General features: G+C 38.2%; 1 protein-coding gene and 1 long non-coding RNA gene across 7 annotated transcripts in view; one reads left to right on the top strand and one right to left on the bottom strand.

Annotated features, from left to right (window-relative positions):
- Positions 1 to 2,253, bottom strand: part of LOC116753884 — a 289,521-nt gene extending 287,268 nt beyond the window's left edge. For all 6 annotated transcript variants that reach the window (XR_004349903.1, XR_004349905.1, XR_004349907.1 and 3 more), the window contains exon 1: positions 2,132 to 2,253. This is a non-coding gene — a long non-coding RNA (uncharacterized LOC116753884). The remainder of the gene's footprint in view (positions 1 to 2,131) is intronic.
- A 133-nt stretch (positions 2,254 to 2,386) lies between these two features.
- The window catches only part of USP53 (ubiquitin specific peptidase 53), a 64,871-nt gene continuing 43,869 nt past the window's right edge, over positions 2,387 to 23,388 (top strand). Inside the window, exons 1-2 of the mRNA XM_032633203.1 lie at positions 2,387 to 2,660; positions 22,236 to 22,922. Of these exons, the coding sequence (XP_032489094.1) occupies positions 22,779 to 22,922 (144 nt within the window). The 5' untranslated portion in view covers positions 2,387 to 2,660; positions 22,236 to 22,778. The remainder of the gene's footprint in view (positions 2,661 to 22,235; positions 22,923 to 23,388) is intronic.

Below are 23,388 nucleotides of genomic sequence, written 5' to 3'. Positions count from 1 at the left end.
CTCTTTGTTGTGGCGCACAGGCTTCCCACTGTGGCGGCTTCTCTTGCTGCAGAGCACGGGCTCTAGGTGCGCAGGCTTCAGTAGCTGCAGCACGTGGGCTCAGTAGTTGTGGCTCGTGGGCTCTAGAGCACAGGCTCAGCAGTTGTGGCTCACGGGCTTAGTTGCTCTGCGGCATGTGGGATCTTCCCGGACCAGGGATCGAACCCGTGTCCCCTGCATTGGCAGGTGGATTTTTAACCACTGTGCCACCAGGGAAGCCTTTAGTCAAATTCTTGAGCAAGGTGAACTGAAGGGCATTCTTCTATAATCTCAAAATGAGGAAGGGAGATTGTATGAATCTTCATTTTCCACAGTCCAAATTATTTTTCAAGAGTGCTCTGTCAGTTACATTTGCAAAGAAATATAGTACAACATAATTGTTATAATATAAATAAGTCCAGAAATGGTGAAAGAAGGGCAAGTCTGCCTCAGGAAGTTATGAAAGGTTCCAGGGAAGAAATAAGTACTCAACTGAGACCTACAAGATCTTGAGAGAACCTAGTAGAATCAAAGAAGTGCAAGGAGTTCAGTACAGCTAGTGTGGAGTAAATGGGCAAGAATGGTAGATGAGATTAACAGTCTGGGGCTAGATCATGAAGAGGATGGGGGCCCCTGAAAAAATCTTGGTGAGGAATATCACGATTATATTTTCATGTTAGAAAAACTACTAATAGGCTGGAGGTTGGACTGGAGTGGGAAATAACTAGATGCTATTGCAATAGTCAAGGGAGATGAGTTAGGAGAGATGATTACTTGATGGATTAAGATAGTGAGAATGGAGATTAAAAAGAGAGGTGGATTTGAGAGATCCTTAAGGAGATGAGTCAACAGAATTTGATATTAGGATAGAGGAAATGTAATAGAGGGGTACCCATGGATTCTTGACTTGGGCAACTGGGTGCTATTATCTGAAATAGGGAATGAAAGCAGGCTAGGTTCCAGATGGTTGGGAAGAGATATGGCAGTAAGAATAGGGAATGGTAAAGATGCCCACGTCAATTTGGGACATAGTTAAGTACCTATATGAAATCCAAACGAAGATGCTGTTGCTTAAAAGTGTCTAACCTGAAGATATACATTTGGGAGTCCATGGTGCCCAGGATACTTAGTAGGTAAGTCCATCAGGGGGAAGAGATTGCTCAAGGAGACGAGGACTAACAACAAAAGAAAATGGATAGTTTGGAAACACAGAGGGCACACATAAGAAGAAAAATATTTAAAGTGCATCAAAGAGGTAGTTGCAGAAGCAGGAGAAAGTGGCACTAAGGAAACCAAGGGTAGAATTAATGGTGCTATTTTTTAAATGTAGAGTATTTTTTCCCTCATGCTCCAAACGTTTTAAATTTCCTGAAGGCAAGAACCATGTCTGAAATTTCATTTTATTTTCTTGAGTGCTCAATTCAGTGAAGGGAACATTAAATGTTCAGTAAATTCTCATTGATTCAGTCCCAGGTACTCTTCGCTTATACCGACCTAAAACGTTTCTTCGTTCTGTTTCTTCAAATAAACGTTTAGAGTTACCTACGAGTTTAGTTAAATCAGTTTTTATAATCTCTCTGTTGTATCTGCAACAGCTTTGACATGAGTTCCAAAACCTTACTACTTATTGAGAGGGATCTGTAGACAGTGGGTTTTTCATTTACTACTGTTCCTAAGAAACAAGTTATTCTAAAACAAAGTTTAGCCCATTCCCCAAGCATTAGCTTGCAACTTAAAACCTGTTGAAAGCACAGTAAGGAGGCAGACACATTTTTCTCACCACAATTAACCATTAACCGGGTCAACGTGTTTATTAAGTCTTTCAATTTATTAATAGTCACGAAACAACCAGCTGGGGGATATACACTCATACCAATGGAAGTCATTTAACTGCAAACAGATGCTAAAGAGAACTGAGTATTCGTAAGGGTTTCGAGGCCAGGCAGTACAGGTTTTCTCTGAGGTAACAACTCCTAACTTAAAGCCCAGTCCTTGGTGGATCCGCGTCCCTGAGCTTAGAAAATACTGAATAAACAAACGACCAAGAGTATCGGAATAATCACCTCCACCTGAGGAGCTATCCCTTCCTCCCCTCTACACCACACAGACCAACCTGCAGCCACCTTTCTCCAACAGCTAAGCCACAGCGCTCCGCTCCCGCCTTAGGAAAAATGGTCAAACTCCTGCTCTCGCGGGATCTTGCGCCTCCGAGTAAGTCAACTGGATCGCGCGCCCCAACGAACCCCCGCGGGAACACAGTTCGGCAGGTCCCGAAAGTCGGGAAATCGCGTGCGGGGGCGGGGCCAGCTCGTTGAGCATGAAGGCGGGGCCCGCTCCGAGGAGGCGGGGGGGGGGCGAGGCGGGGATTGGGGCGGGGCTCCCAGGACCTGTTGATCGCAGGTGTCACTGCCCTGACTGGCAGTGTTGAGGCGTGTGCGCATGCTCCGTGCGCAGGATCGCGCTTTGGACGGCGGAGAGCAGTCTCCTCTGCTCTAGTTCTCGGTGAGCCCCGGTTACGGTGGCAGCTGTTGGTGTGTCAGCCTGTTGTCAGCTTGAGGCGGAGCTGGGCCAGCGGGAGGTAGAAGGCCCGTATTTCTCTACCTGAGCCGCACGCTCCCCTCACTAAAAGGGCAGAGCTCAAGGTAAGTCCCCAAAACTAGTCCCTGGATGGAGGTCCGACGACCTGCTACCCCCATGGGCCTGACTCGGAGACCCTCATTCCAGTCCCAGGCCTCGTCTCTCCCCTCGCAGTCCCGCGACCTCCTCCCCCACCCCACCCTCCTCGGGGCAGACTCAGGGGTCTTTGCCCGGGTTCTAGCGCCCGAGGTCACGCAGCTTCCCCGCCTCCTTCCCGCCGCGTCCGGGATCTGGCGGAGATGCCTTTGGCCAGGCTGGAGGCGCGCGCGAAGGGAGGAGGTGCTGTACTTATTGGGTCGTGGTTGTTAGTTGCTGCTGTGTTTGAGGGCTGGCCAGGGGCAGAACCTGGGATCCTGCTGGGTCGTTTACTGCATTGCGATTATGAATATTACGCTTACCTGGCGCCTGCCCCTCACTTTTCAAGCCACTGCCTCTCCCGAGCAACAGCTTTTGAAAGGGGTCCTGGTAGTTATGTTGCCCTCTTTGGAGAAGAGATGATTCGTGAGAATCTTTGGGCTGGTGGTTTCTGGGTGGTGGTGGTAATTTAGAAAGTTAATGTTTAGTTTCTAAATGGCGACTTATGGGACGTTTACCAAACTACTTTTAAACATCGTTGGAGAACAGGAAGTACTTGCACAGGTGTAATACCCTCCGTTTCTAAAGCCTGCAATCTGAGCGTGCTCTGAGGTTTTGTTATCCTGCTACAAGGTTTTCTTTATCAATGCGAAGCCTGATTAATGCTTGCAAAATGTACTGCAAGGCTTTATTTGTTAGATAGCAGAGTTGCCAAATGTTTTCTCATCTGGAAAAAAATATGTATTTTTTTGCAAGGAGTTTTCAAGGCTATTTCTGAGGGATGTTTAAATTTAGCAGGGTCTTTGTGATTAGGGTCTGATTCACTTTTCTGTTCTTTAAAGGAAAGCATTGCTAATTCTCAATATTTAAAAGGAGGAGAAATTGCTAACAAAATTCTGATTGAAATGAACTTTTGGCTAAGTTAACACTTCTTGTTAGTTTAATTTTCTATGTCTTTTCAGTTCCATGATGATGGTCTAGGCATAAATCCTTAATCTTGTAAAGAGAAACTAAAACAAATGAAACTTATTTTGCAAAATCAGAATATATGATTTATCTACCATTGTCATAATTCCAAATAGACAAACTCACTGTAGGTAGGAGTTAATTATGTTCTGAAAAAAACAAGGTTTTTGTTTTTATTTTACATTTTAGACTTTTTTAAAATGAGCTCTTTGGACAATTTGTTTAGGTTCATGATTACTGGTGATAAATCATGATGGTGATTTATTCAACTCAACTCACTGGTAGTGTATTTTTTACTACAGTGTGAAAAATAAGCAACCAAGAACAGATCTTTCCTTTTCCCTATTAACTAAAAAAACCCTTTTATAAATGTATGTAGATTGCATATAGTTCATGGAACTTGACACCAATAGTCATTCATTAATATTATTTTCTTTAGAAGATACAAAAAAGTAGTTTTTACAAGGAAAGCAATTTTAATGGTGGAAGGGCACCATTTTTCTCCTAGTTTTCTTTTTCTTAAAAAAAAGAAATCACAAAACTTATGGTTTTAGTATGTACTGTGGGTCAAGATCTTTTCTATTATTTAGTGTCATGTTTTTTTTTTTTTTTTTTTTTTTTGCGGTACGCAAGCATGTGGGATCTTCTTGGACCGGGGCACGAACCCGTGTCCCCTGCATCGGCAGGCAGACTCTCAATCACTGCGCCACCAGGGAAGCCCTGTCATGTTTATTTTAAACTGTATAGTATCAAATACAATTTTGGGATCATGGTTTAGGAGTTTGTTTTAGCAAGACAAAGAGTTTAAAGATGAAAATTCTGTTTTAAGGTAGTGTACACATTCAAAAGTCAAAATCACAGTTATTTTCCCTGCTGGTACTGTTTGGAACTCACCTATCATGCTAGAAAAGACATTTTTTACCCTACAATTTTCCAAAAATATGTTTGAAATCTATAAAGTGGTAGATTGAGCTATCCTACAAGGATGTTTAGTTACTAAAATACTTAGCAGATCTTGGTATTTGACAGCTTTAACTATAAGGTTTTTCTTAATTATAAGCCCTAAGGCACGCTACAGTAAGGTAATTTAGATATTTCACATGGAAGTGTTTTGAACACAGGGTGTGCTAGATGTGTTTGGGCTCAAAAGATTGTCAGTATAGCCTACTGTTGCTCATGAGCTCTTGGATTAAAGGAGGAAGTGTGCTAATTTATGTCATATTTGGAGAGATAGCTACAAATTAGTGATGATACATATGTAGCATTAGTGTATTATTAATTTTGTACAGATGTAACGATTTTAGAAAATTTTGCATTACAGTATATGCACACAATAGTAACAAGGAACGTTCTACCACAGATAAAATTTTCAGAGGTTATTTAAACTTTAAATAACTATTTAATATCCTAATCTTGGCTAGTTATTTTCTTTAAATAATAGGAATACTACATATATAGAATATTTAGGCAAAAGTATTTGTTCTTTGCTTTTCCAAGTTAATCCATATCCTCTATCAGCAGTTCTTTTGTAAACTAAGGGTACATGATTAGAACTGTGGTCTGTGGTTAGGACTGAATTTTAATGTAATTGGTTTTCTTTGGAATCATATACATTCTTTTTTTTTTCTTCCTTTTTAATTTTAGTCCCATGAATTTTATTTTGTGCTTTACAAACATTATTCTGAGGCGTCCATAGGCTTCATTAGGCCATCAAAGGTGTCTATGACATACCCCAGAGTGCCACAAAACATTGCATATGGTTGAAGAAATTTTGTTTTAGATGAGTCACTTCAGAAAAGTTGCTTCATATATTTGAAATTCATCAGAAAATAAAATGTTATACAACATAAATCATATTTCAATATCTTAGCTGTTTTAATGAATAAAGTCAGTTATCTGAGCTGTTGTGGTATTTTTGAATTAACTTGGAAATAATTACATTAGTCTTTTAGTCTTCTATTTTTTACAAATATTGACATGCAAAAAGCAGTTTGAAGAAATACTTTTCCTTTGGAATTTGGAAGGTTTTTTTTTTTTACTTTTTGTGATTTTTTTCCAAGCTAGCAAATTTATTCAGTAAATATTTATTGACCTATTGTTGTATGCTAGGCACTAGAGATTGGAAAATTAATAAGACAATGTTGAAGTAGTCAGAAATAAGAGTTCTACCTTTCCTAAGCCTTGTCTTTGGCTATTCCCAGCCCTCCCCCAACTGCATTGAGTTTACAAAGGTAAAACAGTCTTTTTCTTACACCCTTGCTTTTGCAACGTGCTGCTTCCCTTCTCTTCCAGCTTCCCAGTCATCTATGCCACACCTGTGAATTATCTTCATTTTTGGTTACCACTGTATTTTTTACATCTCATTGTTAAAGATTTATAGAGGGAAGAGGGAAAAACTAAGGGAATGAAGATGATATGTGTATTGCATCTTAAGTGTAAGGAGAATACTGGATGGACAGCACAAGGGTTGGTAATGCAGGTGCGGGGAGCATTCTTACGACTCAGAGACATGATGTGAGCAATGTCAAGGGGCATTTTGGGTGCTCTAGTTATTGTTTATGGCTGGATGGATTGTCGTGTTATTTATGAATTAAAATCATCATTAAGGAAGTTTTGAATTATTTTTCTGAAAAGTTGTACGTAGGTTGTATTTTTCTAAATTAAATCTTCTCTGTTGCTTACGTTGTTATTTCAGAGTTGCTTTCCCTTTATTTCTGATGCATTGCCTTCTAATATTGTAACTTATTTCTCTTTCTCTAGCCCAAACAGCTTGTAAATGAATGTTTAAAATAATACTATGGTGAATCCACTTGTAAAATGAAGCATTCCCAAACATTTTTTTGTAAATTAGAATTTTTCATATTTTAAGTTTTCTTAAAGTAGGATAGTTCTATAAATGAATGTGCTTTTTTCTACTTAAGAATGACTTATTAATAGATTTTAAAATTTAGAAATTAATACTTTATTGTACAGTTTATCTGATGCCACTAATCTGGATTAAGGCTTTAGTCAAGATTGATATGTCAGTTTAAGGAAATGGAGAAATAATAAAATGGGGTATAAAATATCATAATACAGCTTTTACTTTTTCTTCAAATGTGTATTTATATTGTTAAAAAATCATTTTATATCAAAGATTGTGGTTTTGATGTCATTATAATTAGCTTGCCTTTACCGAGTACCTGCTATGTTTTGGGCATTTATTAGGTATTTTATACATGGTTGATGATTCTTATAATAATTCTATGAACCTTTTTATATAGGTTATGATTACAGATGATGGAACTCATCTGCTTTTAATGATTGAGTAGTTGAGTAATGAGCTTTGTTGGCGGAAGCTTTTCAGAGGTAGAATAATTGAGACTCATGAGGTTAGTATCAAAACATGGATTCCATCCTTGTCAGGAACCCATCAGGGCATTGTTTGTTTACCAGGTACTTTGTGCTTTGGCTTCTTCTAAACTTCTCAGCCTGCATAATAAACTTCTGCCCCTCTAATGATGGCCCTCCCTGTTTTTAGGTGAGCAGGCTGTTTGAACCCTGGAAGATTTTTCCTCCCATAGGTACTGCTGTATAGGCCTGAGATAATCTTACCTCCTTGTCAGTATAGTACTGACACTAACCTAGCTGCGAGGTGATAGGAAACTGTCCTGTACCCTTAGTGCGTAGGTCATCTTTGTTGATTTCAGAGGGTTTATTGATTGAGGTTTCACTTTATTTCCTGAGCTTCATTCAATAAGTATTTAATAACTACCTACCATGTACTATGCATTGTTCTAGATGCTTGGAATTCACTTTATATTCTAAGAGGATTGGGAGGAGAAACAATAATAAAAACAATGAATCGTATACTATATTAGTTGGCAAAGAATGCCAAGGAGAAAAAATATAGAGCAGGGAAAGGGGAATTGGGAATGTGGAGTGGGTTGCAATTTTAAATAAGTATAGGCCTCATAAAGAAGGTGATTTTTGAGCACAGCAATCATGCAGTGAGCCAAGGAGAAGCCCTGTGGGTATCAAGGGCAAGTGTATTCCAGGCAGAGGAATAGATAGTGTAAGGGCTTTAGAGCGGGAGTTTTCATGGTGGCCCATGAAGCTGAAAAGGAGAATGTAAAGGGAAAGTAGTTAGAGATGAAGTTAGAGGTGAGAAGATGGACAGGTGTGACGTAATAAATATATATTTGGTATCTGGCTGTTTCCTGGCACACAACTCCTAAAACTCTTGGAATCTACAAAGTGATAAATGTTTTCTGTGTGCTAATGAGATGACTGGTGGCTGGAGGTTAGCCTCAAAGTGGGAACTTACTGCCTGGACACCAACCATGTGATTAGAGGATTGGAACTTTCAGCCCCCCCTTTAATCAAGCATGCCTACATAATGAAGCCTCCATAAAAAGTCCTAACTGAAGGGGTTCAGGGAGCTTTTGAGTTGGGGAACTTGTGGAGGTGCTGGGAGGGTGGCGTTTGTTGAGAGGGCATGGAAGCTCCCCTTCCCACATACTTTGCCCTATGCGGGTCTTCCATCTGGCTGTTCCTGAGTTGTATCCTTTTATAATAAACTTGAAATCTACTCAAGTAAGCTATTTTCCAGAGCTGTGCTAGCAAGTGAATTGAATCCATGGAAGAGGTCAGTGGGAACCCCTAACTTATTGGTTATTGATCAGAAGTACAGATGACAACTTGGAACTTGTGGTTGGTGTCTGAAGTCGGGGGGGGGGGTCAGTCTAGTGGGACTGAGCCCTTGCCTTGTGGAATCCGACCCTAACTCTGGTAATGTCAAATGGAGTTAAATTGTGATTTCTGCTGAGAATTAGAGAATTGCTTGTTGTGTAAAAACCCACACATCTGGGCTCAGAAGTGGTATGAGAGTATAGAATAAAGTGTTTTTTACTTTTAGCAGGTTTTTTACTTTGCAGGCCATTATAGAGACTTTTTGGTTTTTAATCTGAATTAATAAGGACCCATTACAAGGTTTTGAGCAGAGGGATGACATTATGATTTAATTTTAGAAGGATTTCTTGGTCTAATCTTGGGGATAGACTGTAATGGGTAAGGGCAGAAGCTAGGAGATAGTTAGGAGTCTGTTCTGGCAGTCCTGGGAAGAGCTGATGATGGCTAAGACCAGAATAGTAGAAGTGGAGGTGGTGAGAATTGGTCACATTCTGACTGAGATATGCAAGAAAGAGGAGTCAAAGATGATACCAAGATATTTCTTCTGAGCAACTGGAATGATGAAGTTACTATCAGCTAAGATGGGGAAGAAGATATAGGTAAAGCCAGAGTTCAGTTTGGGGCTTTGTCAAGGCAAAGGAATGTTAGGTTATGCCTGCTTTGGCATGCTTTTCTTCTGAACATGATGTCTTAAAGCAGATTGCCATAAGCCATTGCCTTTAATGTTCATACTCTGTGTCCTGGATACACATGCACTCTTGTTTTTCTCTAATTAGTTACCAGTGAAAACCTGTGATTAGTAAAAGCCAGAAGAAATAAAGCACAGTTCTTTATTGTACACAAAGAAACTGAGCAAAGAAAATACAAAACATTGAAAATTACTTAAAATTTGCTGTTTTTGGTGGTGGTGGCATAGATTGTCCTTATTACTTTAGTTTTATTTTCTGTGTTTGTTTGATAAATTTTCTAGTATAGTCTTCTCCAGTTCCTCTATTTGTAGAATGACAGTGGTTTTCTCTATCAAAGGACATCTATTCTTCGGTTGTCTTTCTTACTGTAATCCTTTAACTTTATAAAAATGAGATACCTCTATAACGAATGAGATTTTTTTTATTGCTTTAACTTGCTACATATTTATATATAGGTATATGTATCTGTATACCTATAGATAGCTTGCAATCTAGTTATCTAAAATAAAGCCTTAAATACTTTTACTAATAAGATGAACAGTTGTAATATATCAGTGAAAAGTCTTAAGTGTGTCCTTGAGTAGCTGTATTGCTTATTTGTGAAAAGATATTAAAATGAAATTTCACTTTACAGTTTGATGGCTGGGCCAGGGTACTATTAAGAATAATTTCAATTGCTTTATTAACAGTGATTCTGTACTACTATACTACTACTATTCTATCCTACTATACCTAGACTGTAGGTATTTCTAATTTCCTTTATGCAGTATTTATATGTATTTTAGATATCTATATAAAAAACAAATACTATTTTATAATCAAAACCCAATATACTGAAAAGAACAAATAAAGGAGCCTCATGGCTTTATCAGCTATTGTGTTAGTCTCCTAGGGTTCCTGTCACAAATTACCACAAACGAGATGGCTTAAAACAATAGAAATTTATTCTCTCACAGTTCTGGAGGCTGGAAGTGCAAAATCAAGGTGTTGGCAGGATTGGTTCCTTCTCAGGGCTCTGCATAGAATCCTTCCTTGCCGCTTTCTAGCTTCCAGTGGTGGCTCTCAATTCTTAGTTTTCCTTGACTTGTAGCTGTATCATTCTAACCTCTGCCTGTCATCTTCACATGGTATTCTCTGTGTGTGTGTGTCTCTTCTTCTAATGACTTCTGCAAGTCTATTGGATTAGGCCTCATCCTGATGACCTCTTTGTAATCTAATTATATCTGCAAAAACCGTGTTTCCAAATGAGGTCATGTCCAGAGGTTCTAGAGGTTAGGTCTTCAAAATATCTTTTTTTTTTTCTTGGTGTGTGTGTGTGGGAACACACAATTTAACCATAAAATGAGTTCAATTTAAGCTATTATTACCATTTACCTAGACTGTTCTAGTAGCCTAATCAAATCACTGTTTGTTAGAATTTGAATAAATTCTATGTAGCCTAGTCCTCTCCGTTTTAAAAATAGGGAAGGAAATTTACCTCAACTAAAGACTTTAGTGTGCTGTAGATTTCCTAATTATTTAAGATACTGGGCTTAAAATTTGGGGGAAGAAAATGGAGTTAGTATCTAGGGTAACGAAGGAAAGAAGCCCTGGAGTCTTGCTTTTTGGGGTTAACTTATTACTGGTAAAATACTGATTCATAAGAAAGCAGCAGTGATTTTCTTTCTCTCTTTTTTCTTTTTATTTCCCTTTCAAACTCCTGGCACATTTTCAAGTTCAAATTCAAAATTTTAAATCATAAGTTTGAAATACTTGCGTAAGATAAAATTGTCAATCCTTCTCAAACTTTTCCAATTAATTGAAGAGGAGGGAATACTTCCAAACTCATTTACAAGGCCAGCTTTACACTGATTCCAAAGGTAAATAAGGACACTATAAGAGAAGAAAACAATAGACCACTATTGCTGATGAATATAGATACAAAAATTCTCAATAAAATATTAGCAAACCAAATTCAGTAGCACATTAAAAGGATCCATCACCATGATCAAGTGGGATTGATCCCTGAGATGCAGGGGTGGCTCAACATTTGCACAATCAGTAAGTGTGATATACCACATTAATAGAAGGAAAGTTAAAAATCATATGAGTATCTCAATAGATGCAGAAACAGCATTTAGCGAAGTTCAACTTACTTTCAATATAAAAGTTCTCAACAAAGTGGGCGTAGAGGGAACATACTTCAACATAATAAAGGCCATATTTTTAAGCCCACAGCTAACATCAGACTCAACTCCAAAGCTTTTTCTCTAAGATCAGGAAGATGAGGGTGCCCACTTTCACCACTCCTATTCCACATAATACTGGAAGTTATAGACAGGGCAGTTAGGTGAGAAAAAAAAATAAAAGACATCTGCATCAGAGAGAAAAAAGTAAAGTTTCTCTGTTTACAGATGACACGATATTGTATATAGGAAATTCTAAAAACCACCAAAAAACTTTTAGGACTAAAAAATAAATTCAGTAAAGTTGCAGGATACAAAATCAACATACAGAAATTTGTTACATTTCTATGCACTAACAATGAATTGTCTGAAAAAGAAAGAACTAAAACAGTCCCATTTATAATAGCATTGAAAACAATAAAATACTTAAGAATAAATTTCACCAAGGAAGTAAAAGATCTGTACACTAAAAACTATAAGATGTTGATGAAAGAAATCGAAGCCAAACAAAGAAATGGAAATACCCCATGTTCGTGGATTGGCAGAATTAATATTGTTAAAATGTCTATACTACCAAAAGCCATCTATAAATACAGCACATTTCCTATAAAATTCCCATGGTATTTTTCACAGAAAGAGAAAAACCACTTCTAAAATTTGTAGGGAAACACAAAAGACCCAAAGCTATCCTAAGAGAGAAAAACAAAACTGGAGGCATCACACTTCCTGATTTCAAACTGTACTACAAAGCTGTAGTAATCAAAACAGTATGATACTGGGGGAGTGGCCAAGGGTTGCAGAGTAAGAAGACCCTGAGCTCACCTCTTCCCATGAATACACCAAAGTTACAAATATTTACAGAGAAACGATTGGTGAGTAAAACCAGAAGGCTAGCAGAAAATACCTTCTACAACTAAAGATATACACGAGACAGGTAAGAGGGTGGAGATGCAGTATAGTAAAGACCCATAACCCCAGGTTAGACACCCACAAATGGGAGGATAGCTACAACTGCAGAGGTTCTCCCCAAGGAGTGAGTGGTCCATACCCCACATCGAGCTCCGCAGCCTGGGGGTCCTGCACTGGGAAGATGAGACCCCAGAACATTTGACTTTGAAGGCCAGTGGTGCTTACTTTCTAGAGAGCCAGAGGGCTGTGGGAAATAGAGCCTCCATTCCTAAAGGGTACATACAAAATCTTACATGTTCTAGGACCCACGGTAAGCAGTAATTTAAAAAGGACCCTGGGTCAGTCTGAGTTGCTGATCTTGGAGGTGTTCCTGGAGAGACAGAAGGCAGCTGGGGCTCGTCCTGGCCATAGACAGTGGTGGCACCATTTTTGGGAGCTCATTCTACCACATGGACATTGGTGCTGGCAAGCATCATTTTGGACTCTTTTCTCTAGCTTATTAGTGCTGGCACCCGGCCAGGCCCACTGGCCTGTCAGCACAAATACTAGGATGCCTCAGGCCAAGAAACTAGGTGGCCTGAGGCTCAGCCCTACCCACCAGCAGGATTGCTGCTCTAAGATCTTATGAGCCCACAGCCACTGTAGGACCCAGCTCCACATACTGGTGTGCTGGCACTAGCCCCAGGACCCCACAGCCAGGGATCTTAGAACTCCACCCAAGAGTGGGCCAGCACTAACCCTGGGATCCCCTGGGCCTCAGTCCCACCCACCAGCAGGCCAAAACACCAGCTCCAGGAACCTGTAGCCAGGCCCCAGGACCTGGCTCCGCTCACCAGTGGGGCAGCACTAGCTCCAGGATCCGCACTTACCTACTAGTCACTGGGCAGGAACCAGGCCTGGGAACCCCTGGGCCCTGTCCCCACCCATCTGTGGGCAGACACCAGCCCCAGGACCAACACAGCCCCTCAGCCAGCCACCTTGGGATCTGGCCCCACCCACTGGTAGGCTAACATTAGCTTTGGGATACACCAGACCCCACAGCCAGCTGTGTCAGGAACGGGCTCTGCTCACCAGCATGCCCACACCAGTTCCAAGATCCCCTAGGGCCCTGCAGCCAGAGACCTGGGAAGTCAGCTCTGTCCTCCAGTGAGCTTGCGCTAACCTGGGATCTGCTAGGCCTGGCCTCACCCCACCAGCAGCTCGCCGCCAGATTGGAGACACGTTGGACCCCTCAGCCAGCTGCCCCAGGATCCAGCTCCACTCACCAGTGGGCTAGCAACAGCTTTGGGACACCATGGACCCTGCAGACAGCTGTGTCAGGAATTAGACCCATCCACCAGCAGGCTGACTCTAGAATGAAGACCCCCACTCTTGCAGCGACCCACTCCAAAACCTGGTTCCTCCCACCAGTGGGGCAGCAATAGTTACAGGACCACCTCCACCCCAGCCCCACAGCCAGCAGCCTTGTGAACTGGCCCCACCCACCAGCAGCTGGCAGTCTCCACACAAAACATGCCTGGCAGTCAACCAGAAATGGCAGCCAGCCATGCCTACTAGACTGCCTACAATAGTCAGCCCACCACAACAGCACACTCCCTTCTGGTCATTAGAGCTATTTCAAGAGCACACAGAACATTCTTCAGGATAGATCACATGCTAGGCCATAAAATAAGCTGTGGTAGATTTAAGAAAATTGAAATCATATCAACCATCTTTTCTGACCACAACTCTGTGAGACTAGAAATCAACTACAAGAAAAAAACTACAAAAAAACACAAACATGTGGAGGCTAAACAACCAATGGATCACTAAAGAAATCAAAGAGGAAATTTAAAAATACCTAGACACAAATGAAAACACAACAATCCAAAACCTGTGGGACACAGGAAAAACAGTTCTCAGAAGGGTTTATTGTGATACAGGCTTACCTCAGGAAAGAAGAAAAATCTCAAACAACCTAACCCTACACCTAAAGGAACTAAAGAAAGAAGAACAAACAAAACCCAAAGTTAGTAGAAGGAAATAAGTCATAAAGGTCAGAGCAGAAATAAGTGAAATAGAGACTTAAAAAAAAGCACTAGAAAAGATTAATAAAATTAAGAGCTGGTACTTTGAAAGGATAAACAAAACTAATAAACCAATAGCCAGAATCATCAAGAAAAAAGAGGAGAGGACCCAAATCAATAAAATCAGAAATTAAAAAGAAGTTACGATCGATACCACAGAAATAAAAAGGATCCTAAGAGATTACTATGAACAATTATACACCAATAAAATGGGCAGCCTAAAAGAAATGGATAAATTTCTACAAATGTACACCCTCCCAAGACTGAACCAGGAAAAAATAGAAAATATTAGCAGACCAATTACTGGTAAAGAAATTGGATCAGTAATTAAACAACTCCCAAAAAATGAAAGTCCAGGACCAAATGGCCTCAGGTGAATTCTGCCAAACACATGAAGAAGAGTTAACACCTATTCTTTTCAAACTATTCAAAATATTGATGAGAGGGGAACACTTCCAAACTCATTTTACGAGGCCAGGACCACCCTGATAACAAAACCAGACAAAGATATTGCAAAAAAAAAGATTACTGACCAATATCACTGATGAACATAGACACAAAAATCCTTAACAAAACAGAAGCAAACTGATTTCAACAATACATTAAAAAGGTCACATGTCATTGTCAATTGGGATTTATCCCAGGGATGCAAGGATGGTTCAGTATCTGCAGATCAGTGTGATTTCCCCATTAGCAAATTGAACAATAAAAATCACATGTTCGTCTCAGTAGCTGCAGATAAAGCTTTTGACAAAATTCAATATCCATTCATTATAAAATTTCTCAACAATTTGGGTATAGAGGAACCTACCTCAACATAATAAATGCTATGTATGACAAGTCCACAGAAAACATTTCACATAACAGTGAAAAGCTGAAAGCATTTCCTCTAAGATCAGGAACAAGATAAGGATGCCTACTCCTGCCACTTTGATTCAACATAGTATTGGAAGTCTTAGCCACAGCAATCAGATGAGAAAAAAAAATAAAAGGAATGCAAATTGGAAAGGAAGAAGTAAAACTGTCACTGTTTGCAGATGAAATGATACTATACATAGAAAATCCTCAAGATGCCACCAAAAACTACTAGAGCACATCAAAGAATTCATTAAAGTTTCAGGATACAAAATTAATATGGAGAAATTTGTTGCATTTCTATACACTAACAATGAACTATCAGAAAGAGAAATTAAGGAAACAGTCCCATTTACAATTGCATCCAAAAGAATAAAATACCTAGGAATAGATCTAACTATGGAGGTAAAAGACCTGTACTTGGAAAATTATGTCACTGATGAAATAAATTGAAGACAATACAAACAGATGGAAAGATACACTGTGTTCATGCACTGGAATAATTAATATTATTAAAATGATCCTACTACCCAAGGCACTCTATATATTCAGCGCAATCCCTATCAAAATACCAATGGTATTTTTCACAGAACTAGAACAAATAGTTCTAAAACTTGTATAGAAGCACAAAGACCTTGAATAGCTGAAACATTCTTGAGAAAGAAGAACAAAGCTCGATATATCATGTTCCCTTACCTCAAACTATACTGCACAGCTACAGTCATCAAAACAGTATGATACTGGTGGAAAAACAGACACATAGATCAATGGAACAAAATAGCCCATAAGTGAACCCACACTCATATTGTCAATTGATCTACAACAAAGGAAACAAGAATATACAGGGGAAAAGACAACATCTTCAATAAATGGTCCTGGGAAAACTGGACAGCTACATGCAAAAGAATCAAACTGGATTAATCTGTTACACCATGCACAAGTATAAATTCAAAGTGGATTAAAGATTTAAATATAAGACCTGAAAGCATAAATTCTGGAGGAATACATAGGGAATACTCTCTTTGACATCAGTCTTAATAATATTTGGGGGGATATGTCTCCACAGGTAAGGCAAACAAAAGTAAAAATAAACAAATGAGACTACATCAAACTAAAAAGCTTTTGCACAGTGAAGGAAACTATCAACAAAAGGAAAAGACTACCTCCTGAATGGGAGAAGATATTTGCAAATGATATATCTGATAAGGGTTAATATCCAAAGTATACAAAGAACTCATACAACATCTGAAAAACAACCTGATTAAAAAATGAGCAGAGGATATGGATAGACATTTTTTCAGAGAAGACAGACAGATGGCCAACAGGCACATGAAAAGATGCTTAACATCACTAATCATCAGAGAAATGCAAATCAGAAGCACAATGAGATATCACCTCACACCTTTCAGAATAGCTGTCATTAAAAAAGACAACAGATAACAAGTGTTGGTGAGGATGTGGAGAGAAGGGAACCCTCATGCACTATTGGTAAGGATGTAACTTGGTCAGCCACTGTGGAAAGTAATATGGAGATTCCTCAAGAAATTAAAAATAGAGCTGCCTAAAAAAGAAAGAAAAAAAGAACTGCCATATGATCCAGCAATTCCACTCCTGAAGAAAACAAAAACACTATTTTGAAAAGATGTATGCACCCCTATGTTTATTGCAGAATTCTTTACAATAGCCAAGATACGGAAGCAACCCAAGTGCCCATTGTAGATGAATGGATAAAGAAGAGATGTTACATATATTTATATACATACAATGGGATATTATTCAGCCATAAAAAATGAAATCTTGCCATTTGTGACAACTTGGATGGACCTAGAGAACATTATGCTAAGTGAAATAAATCAGACATAGAAAAACAAGTACTGTATGATTTCACTTATATGTGGACTCTGAAAAACAAATGAACATACATAGCAAAACAAACAGAGTTATGGATGTAGAGAACGAACAGGTAGTTCCTAGAGGGCAGAGGGTTGGAGGAAGGAAAGAAGTAAGTGAGGGAGCTTAAGAGGTACCAACTTCCACTTGCAAAATAAATGAGTCATGGGTATGAAATGTACAATGTCGGAAATATAGTCAATAGCTATGTAATATCTTTGTAAGGTGACATATTGTAACTTTTTTTTGAAATGTATAGAAATACCAAATAGCTTTGTTGTGTAACAGGCACTAACATAATGTTGTAGGTCAGTTATACTTCAAAAATAACAAACATAAACTCAATAGGCAAAGAGCAGATTGGTTACCAGAGGTAGGGGGTGGGTGGAGTGGGGAAACTGGATGAAGGTTGTCAAAAGGTACAAACTCCTAGTTATAAGATAACTAAGAACTAGCAATGTAATGCACAACATGATAAATAGAATTAACGCTGCTGTTTGTTATACATGAAAGTTGTTAGAGTAAATCCTAAGAGTTCTCATCATAAGGAAAATATTTTTTCCTACTTCTTTAATTGTGTATCTATATTTGATGATGGATGTTCACTAAACTTATTGTGATAATCATTTTATAATGTATGTAAGTCAAATCTTTATGCTGTACACCTTAAACTTACACAGTGCGTGTGACAGTTGTATCTCAATAAAACTGGAAGGAAAAAAAAGGAATCTGAGTACCCTTTAGCTATCACTTTCTGTGCCCGTTCCCACTCGTTCTCCATAGCCCCCACTTTTCCAGTCTAAGCAACCACTTATCTACTATCTGTCTCTGGATTTCTCTCTTTTGGACATTTTGTATGAATGGAATCTTACAGTGTGTGGTCTTTTGTGACTGACTTTCAATTATCAAAATGTTTTCAGTGTTTATGTTGTAGCATGTTTAAGTACTTTGTTTCTTTTTATGGCTGAATAATATTCCATTGTGTGTGTGTATACACACACACACACACACACTGTATTTTATTCATTCTTTAGTTGAACATTTGGGTTGTTTTTCCACCTTTCAGCTGTTATAAATATTGCTGTGTTAGCTCTTTTCTGCACAGCTTCCCAAATATTTATTGAAAGAATAAATATAGAATCACATTTAAATTCCTAGAATAAACCTTATTATTTTTTTAATGGTACATTATTCTTTTGACACAGTGATAGATTATGTTTGTTAGTGTTTTATTTATAAGTTTTACATCTTTAATCACATGTCACACTGGTCTGAGGTTTATCATGGTTTGATATTAAGGTTATGTTAGCTTCATGACATGATTTGGGGTTCTTTGTGTTTTATTTTCATGTGGCCTGCGGTATTTTAACATTAGAATTAACAGTTCTTTAAAGTTTAGGTAAAATTTAACTTTGAATCCATCTGATCCAGATGGCATTTTCAATGGAAGAACTTTTGTCTCCTTTCCATTTTCTTGTAGTCTTAAAAAAATTTTTCTACTTCACTTGAGTTAATTTTGGTAATTTGAATTTTGCTATGAAATTACCTGCTCCTTTAGATATTCAAAGTTATTGTCATAAGATTTAAGTGGTATTCTTTTGTATTTCTTTTGGTTGCTCATCTATATGTGGTCATTTCTCCTTTATCAATCCTATTCATCGGGGCTTCCCTGGTGGCACAGTGGTTGAGAGTCTGCCTGCCAATGCAGGGGACACGGGTTTGTGCCCTGGTCCGGGAAGATCCCACATGCCGTGGAGCGGCTAGGCCCGTGAGCCATGGCCACTGGGCCTGTGCGTCCGGAGCCTGCGCCCCGCAATGGTAGAGGCCACAACAGTGAGAGGCCCATGTGCCACAAAAAAAAAAAAAAAAAAAAAATCCTATTCACGTTATATTTCTCTTTTCCTTTTTCTTTAATCATGCTTGTGAAGATTTCTTTTTATTAGCTTTTCAAAAGTTTAGTTTTAGATTTATTTTTTCTTTCTGTTGTTTGCCTATTAATGGGCTTGAAAAATCAGTCTCTTTCTCTCTGTCTCTCTCTCTCTCTCAAGGTTTCACAATTTTCATCCTACTTCCTTTCTTCCTCACATCATGTTTGGATTTTTGTGTTATCTATTGTTTTTCTTTCTGGGTTTTTCAGCCTTTAATTCTGGAAAAATCTTAATCTTTCTAAAAGTGTCTACTCTGTTTACTTTCTCCCCTTTCTTTCTAGGGATCCTTTTAGATAGTTTTTGACACTTTTAGATTTCATCTGTGTATCTTAGCTTTTTGAAAATGTTTATATTTTCCACTCTGTTTTTTTTAATACTTTTAGGAGAATTTCTAGACCTGGACTTACTGCTCATTAGTATGATGTTTCCTTCTATTCATTTTGCTAGTTAACTCATCCTTTGAGTTTTTTATTTCAGCAGTTTCAAAAATGTACTCATTCAATTGGTGGATACGTATTAAGTTTATTTTAAATTTGTGTTCCCTTTGGTCTGTTCATTCTGTTTCCTGTGGTGTAGATTGTTCAGTTTGTTGCCTTTCTTTCATAATGCTCATACTCTGCAAGTATCTGGTTATCTTTTTCCTGGGAGTACCAAGTGATAAGCTAGTAATATTTACATGATGAGAAGAATGAAAGCATTAGGCTCTGATTTGTGTTTCTTTGGATAATTTCAGAGAGCAGAGGTGGGGACGTAAAGGCTTGATTTGGGGTGATATGGCTTAAGAGTTGATTCCAAAAGGAACTTCCTGTTTACTCGGTTAAAGGCATGATCTTCTCCAGGTCCTACCATCCTCTGTTCTATTTGTGGAGTAGGGTGAGGATAGAACACGCAGGGGCCTTGCAGGTGTCTGCACTTGTTACCACTTCCCAAACCAGCTGTTCTCTGATGCTTACCTGATTTTTTTTTTAACATTTTTATTGGAGTATAATTGCTTTACAATGGTGTGTTTGTTTCTGCTGTATAACAAAGTGAATCAGCTATACGTATACATATATCCCCATATCTCCTCCCTTTTGCATCTTCCTCCCATGCTTACCTGATGTTATAATTTCCTTTACCTTCCAGATGGCCCTGGGGTGGTAACAGAGCTTTCCTGTTTCATTGCATTGTGTGGGGTGGGAATTCTCTGCCCAGAGCAATATGAAGAATGGAAAAGGTCACAACTAAGAAGACTTTCCCAGTCTGTAACACTTGGCCCTCTTTATCTCTTGACTGCTGTTTCCCTCACATTCTGGAAGCCAGTTACTTAATGTTTCTCCCTGTTTCTCCTTATACTATCTGTTGCTTTTGTATAATCTCTGGAGTTGGGTTGGAGAAAGGGAACCAGGAGGACATATAGTTTGACATCTTGCACAGGAACAGAAACTACAGTATTTTAAAATTATCTATTTGTGTGTGTGCCCATCACAAAACAACTCATTACGGTAGGGATTGTTTCATGTATCTTATCACAGTTCAGGGTAAGACCTGGTGCCTAGTTAAATGATTGTTGAAAGAATACCATTTCAAAGGATTCTTCCATTAAAAACACAAGTTAACTACCGATACAGAGCTTTCTTAATGTTGTAAAATCATAACTACATTTATTAAAAATTTGTATGAAAGTTTTTAGGATTATTTAGATCACTTTAGTGGAAGTTGTAATCCACAGAGTTACAACAAAAAGAAAAAAACTAACATAATGTAGTGTTTTATAATTCTTGAAACATTTAACCTATGTTAAACAGGGCTGTTATTCTTGTCCCCATCTTATAGATGAAGCTATGAATCAGAGATGACAAGAACTTATCTAAGACCAAACAGCTAATAAGTGATGAGCTAATACGTGGGGCTGCAAACAAAAGTCTCCTGACTTGAATTCTGTAAAGACTAATGCCTTTCTTCTTTATTCCTCAGTGCTTTGCTATCTTAGTGGGTATTTGATCAATGGAATTGAACTGACCTATAATGTTCTGTCCTCTCATGTTTTTGTGCTGTGAAGTGAAACTCAATGGCTTTCATCTAGAGTTTAAATTTAAAGCCAAAGTCCTTACACAGGGCTTTTGAGGCCCTTCATGATCTCTCTCTCTCTTTCCCATCCACCCTTTTCATCTATTCTCCTCTTTGTTCATATTTATTCTGCCACACTGGGCTTCTTACTACCTTCCAGTATGCCACGCATGCTGTTCACTCTGCTAGAAGTGCCTTCTCCAGAGTGGCATCTTCACCTCCTTCAAATCTTTGTACAAAGGTAACGTTCTCAATTACAGTTTCTGAGACTATTCTATTTAAAAGTGCAAACCATCTACCATTATATACACTTCTGATCCCCTTTGCTTGAATTGTTTTTCCATTAGCACTCAGAGCATAACTCTTCTAGAACACTCTACAATTTATTATTCACTGAATTATGGTCTGTCTTTCCTCATTAAAATGCCAGTTCTAGTGCCTGGCATAGTACATGGCTCAATAAACACTTGTTGAAAGAATGAATGCAGAAAGGAAATTCAATTGATTAAACTAAACTTTGGTAGTAATACTTGATTGTTTTTACTTTAGAAGTTGAACATTTTGAAGTCCTTTTAGCCAGCAGTATGTGTTCATGAATAGTATGGAAATTTACTCTAATTCATTAAGATTTGTTTATCAATTTAATGTTTCTCCTGAGTTTTTTTTTTCTTTTTCGTGGTACGCGGGCCTCTCACTGTTGTGGCCTCTCCTGTTGCGGAGCGCAGACTCCGGACGCACAGGCTCAGCGGCCATGGCTCACGGGCCCAGCCGCTCCGCGGCATGTGGGATCCTCCCGGACCGGGGCACGAACCCATGTCCCCTGCATCGGCGGGCGGACTGTCAACCACTGTGCCACCAGGGAAGCCCTCTTCTGAGTTTTAACGCATATCAATTTACATAAAATCTATTGACTTTCTTGCAGAAATGATATGATTCTCTGTAACATAGATAACAATATAGAGTCTCTGTAGAGTCTCTGTTTAGTAAACAGCAATATAGTATTGGTAGCAAAGTTAGTATTATTCAAAACACTGCCTGAGATCTAAGTTGATTCTAGTTTTCTTTAGAACATGAAACCATCATATGACCATTGAAATCTTGAAGTAGGTAGCGATTGATGTCACCTTGATATGTTTTGAAAATTTAAATGATGAACTGTGTTTTCATTTTCATATTTTAAGAACATTATTCTAATCATTTTATGATTATATATATAATATTTTAATTATGTATTCAATATTTGTATCCATATAGTAAAGTAGGAATTTTCTTTATTAGCCTTTACTTTTATTTAAACATTTCTTTTTTTTCTTATAGGTTTGCTTTGAGGTCACATTGATATGAAATATGAAGTCACCTTTAATAACTTCACCTGGGAAAGAGAAAGACTTCTTTCTTATTAAAGAAACACAAGGAAAACAAATGACCAAATGAATCATACCAAATGCTAACTCTACATCTTTTTGTATCATCTGTTTTTAAAACCATCAAGACAAATGATTTGTGCTTTAAAGAATATGATTTGTTCATCAATGTTACTTTAGCAGTTTTAAAAAATCTTTTTCACCTTAAACTGTACTCTTATAAAATTTAACACAAAGATTTAAAAATCTTTAATACCTTTTTTAAAATAGCTTTCTTTTTTAGTTTTCAGAATTTCAATGCTTAATGTATCCTTTTTTTACTTGACAAAGTCCTCAAAACTACAGCATCAGGAAAGATATGGACTTGGAAACTTATGTTATGGTAATAGACTGCAGCGAATTTAAGTGGATCATTCAAGAAACCATCCATTTTGTCATCAGAAGTGTCACATAAGTATATAATTCTTAGCTTTAATGCAAACAAAGTTGCTTGAAAATGGCATGGGTAAAATTCTTACGGAAACCTGGTGGCAATCTTGGAAAAGCTTATCAACCTGGGAGTATGCTGTCCCTAGCCCCTACCAAAGGCTTGTTGAATGAACCAGGACAAAACAGCTGCTTTCTTAATAGTGCTGTACAGGTAAGACCATAATTTCTTGTTAAATTTTTTTTTTTCTTGTTAAATTTTAAAAAGTGCCTTTCAGGAAATTCTTTGCTTAATCCTTCTTTAACTTGTAAATTAAGAATAAAGTTATTATTGACTAGAATGACTTTTTAATATCACTTTTAATAGTAGCAAAATATTTTGACTGGGCATTTTGGTTTTTATAATAAATGGAAATGTTGTTTTCAACAGAATGATACATTGCTAGGATATAAAAATATATTGTGGCTTAAAATGTTTACTTAGTAAATTAAGAATGTTTCTAAAATACATAAAATTATTTTTTTGAATTAGCTAGTCAACCCCTCTCTCCCCCCTTTTTTTTTTGTTTAAGAAAACCAGTAGGATCCCCATAGACAGCATAAAAAGAAGCTGTGTGGATTGAAATGAGAATGCAGAGTTTTTTGTTTTGTTTTTGCGGTACGTGGGCCTCTCACTGTTG

This window comes from Phocoena sinus, chromosome 5 (genome assembly GCF_008692025.1).
Source record: "Phocoena sinus isolate mPhoSin1 chromosome 5, mPhoSin1.pri, whole genome shotgun sequence".
NCBI classification, from domain to species: domain Eukaryota; kingdom Metazoa; phylum Chordata; class Mammalia; order Artiodactyla; family Phocoenidae; genus Phocoena; species Phocoena sinus.
Note: the sequence above shows the minus strand (reverse complement) of the source record. Positions and strands in the feature narration are given on the sequence as shown.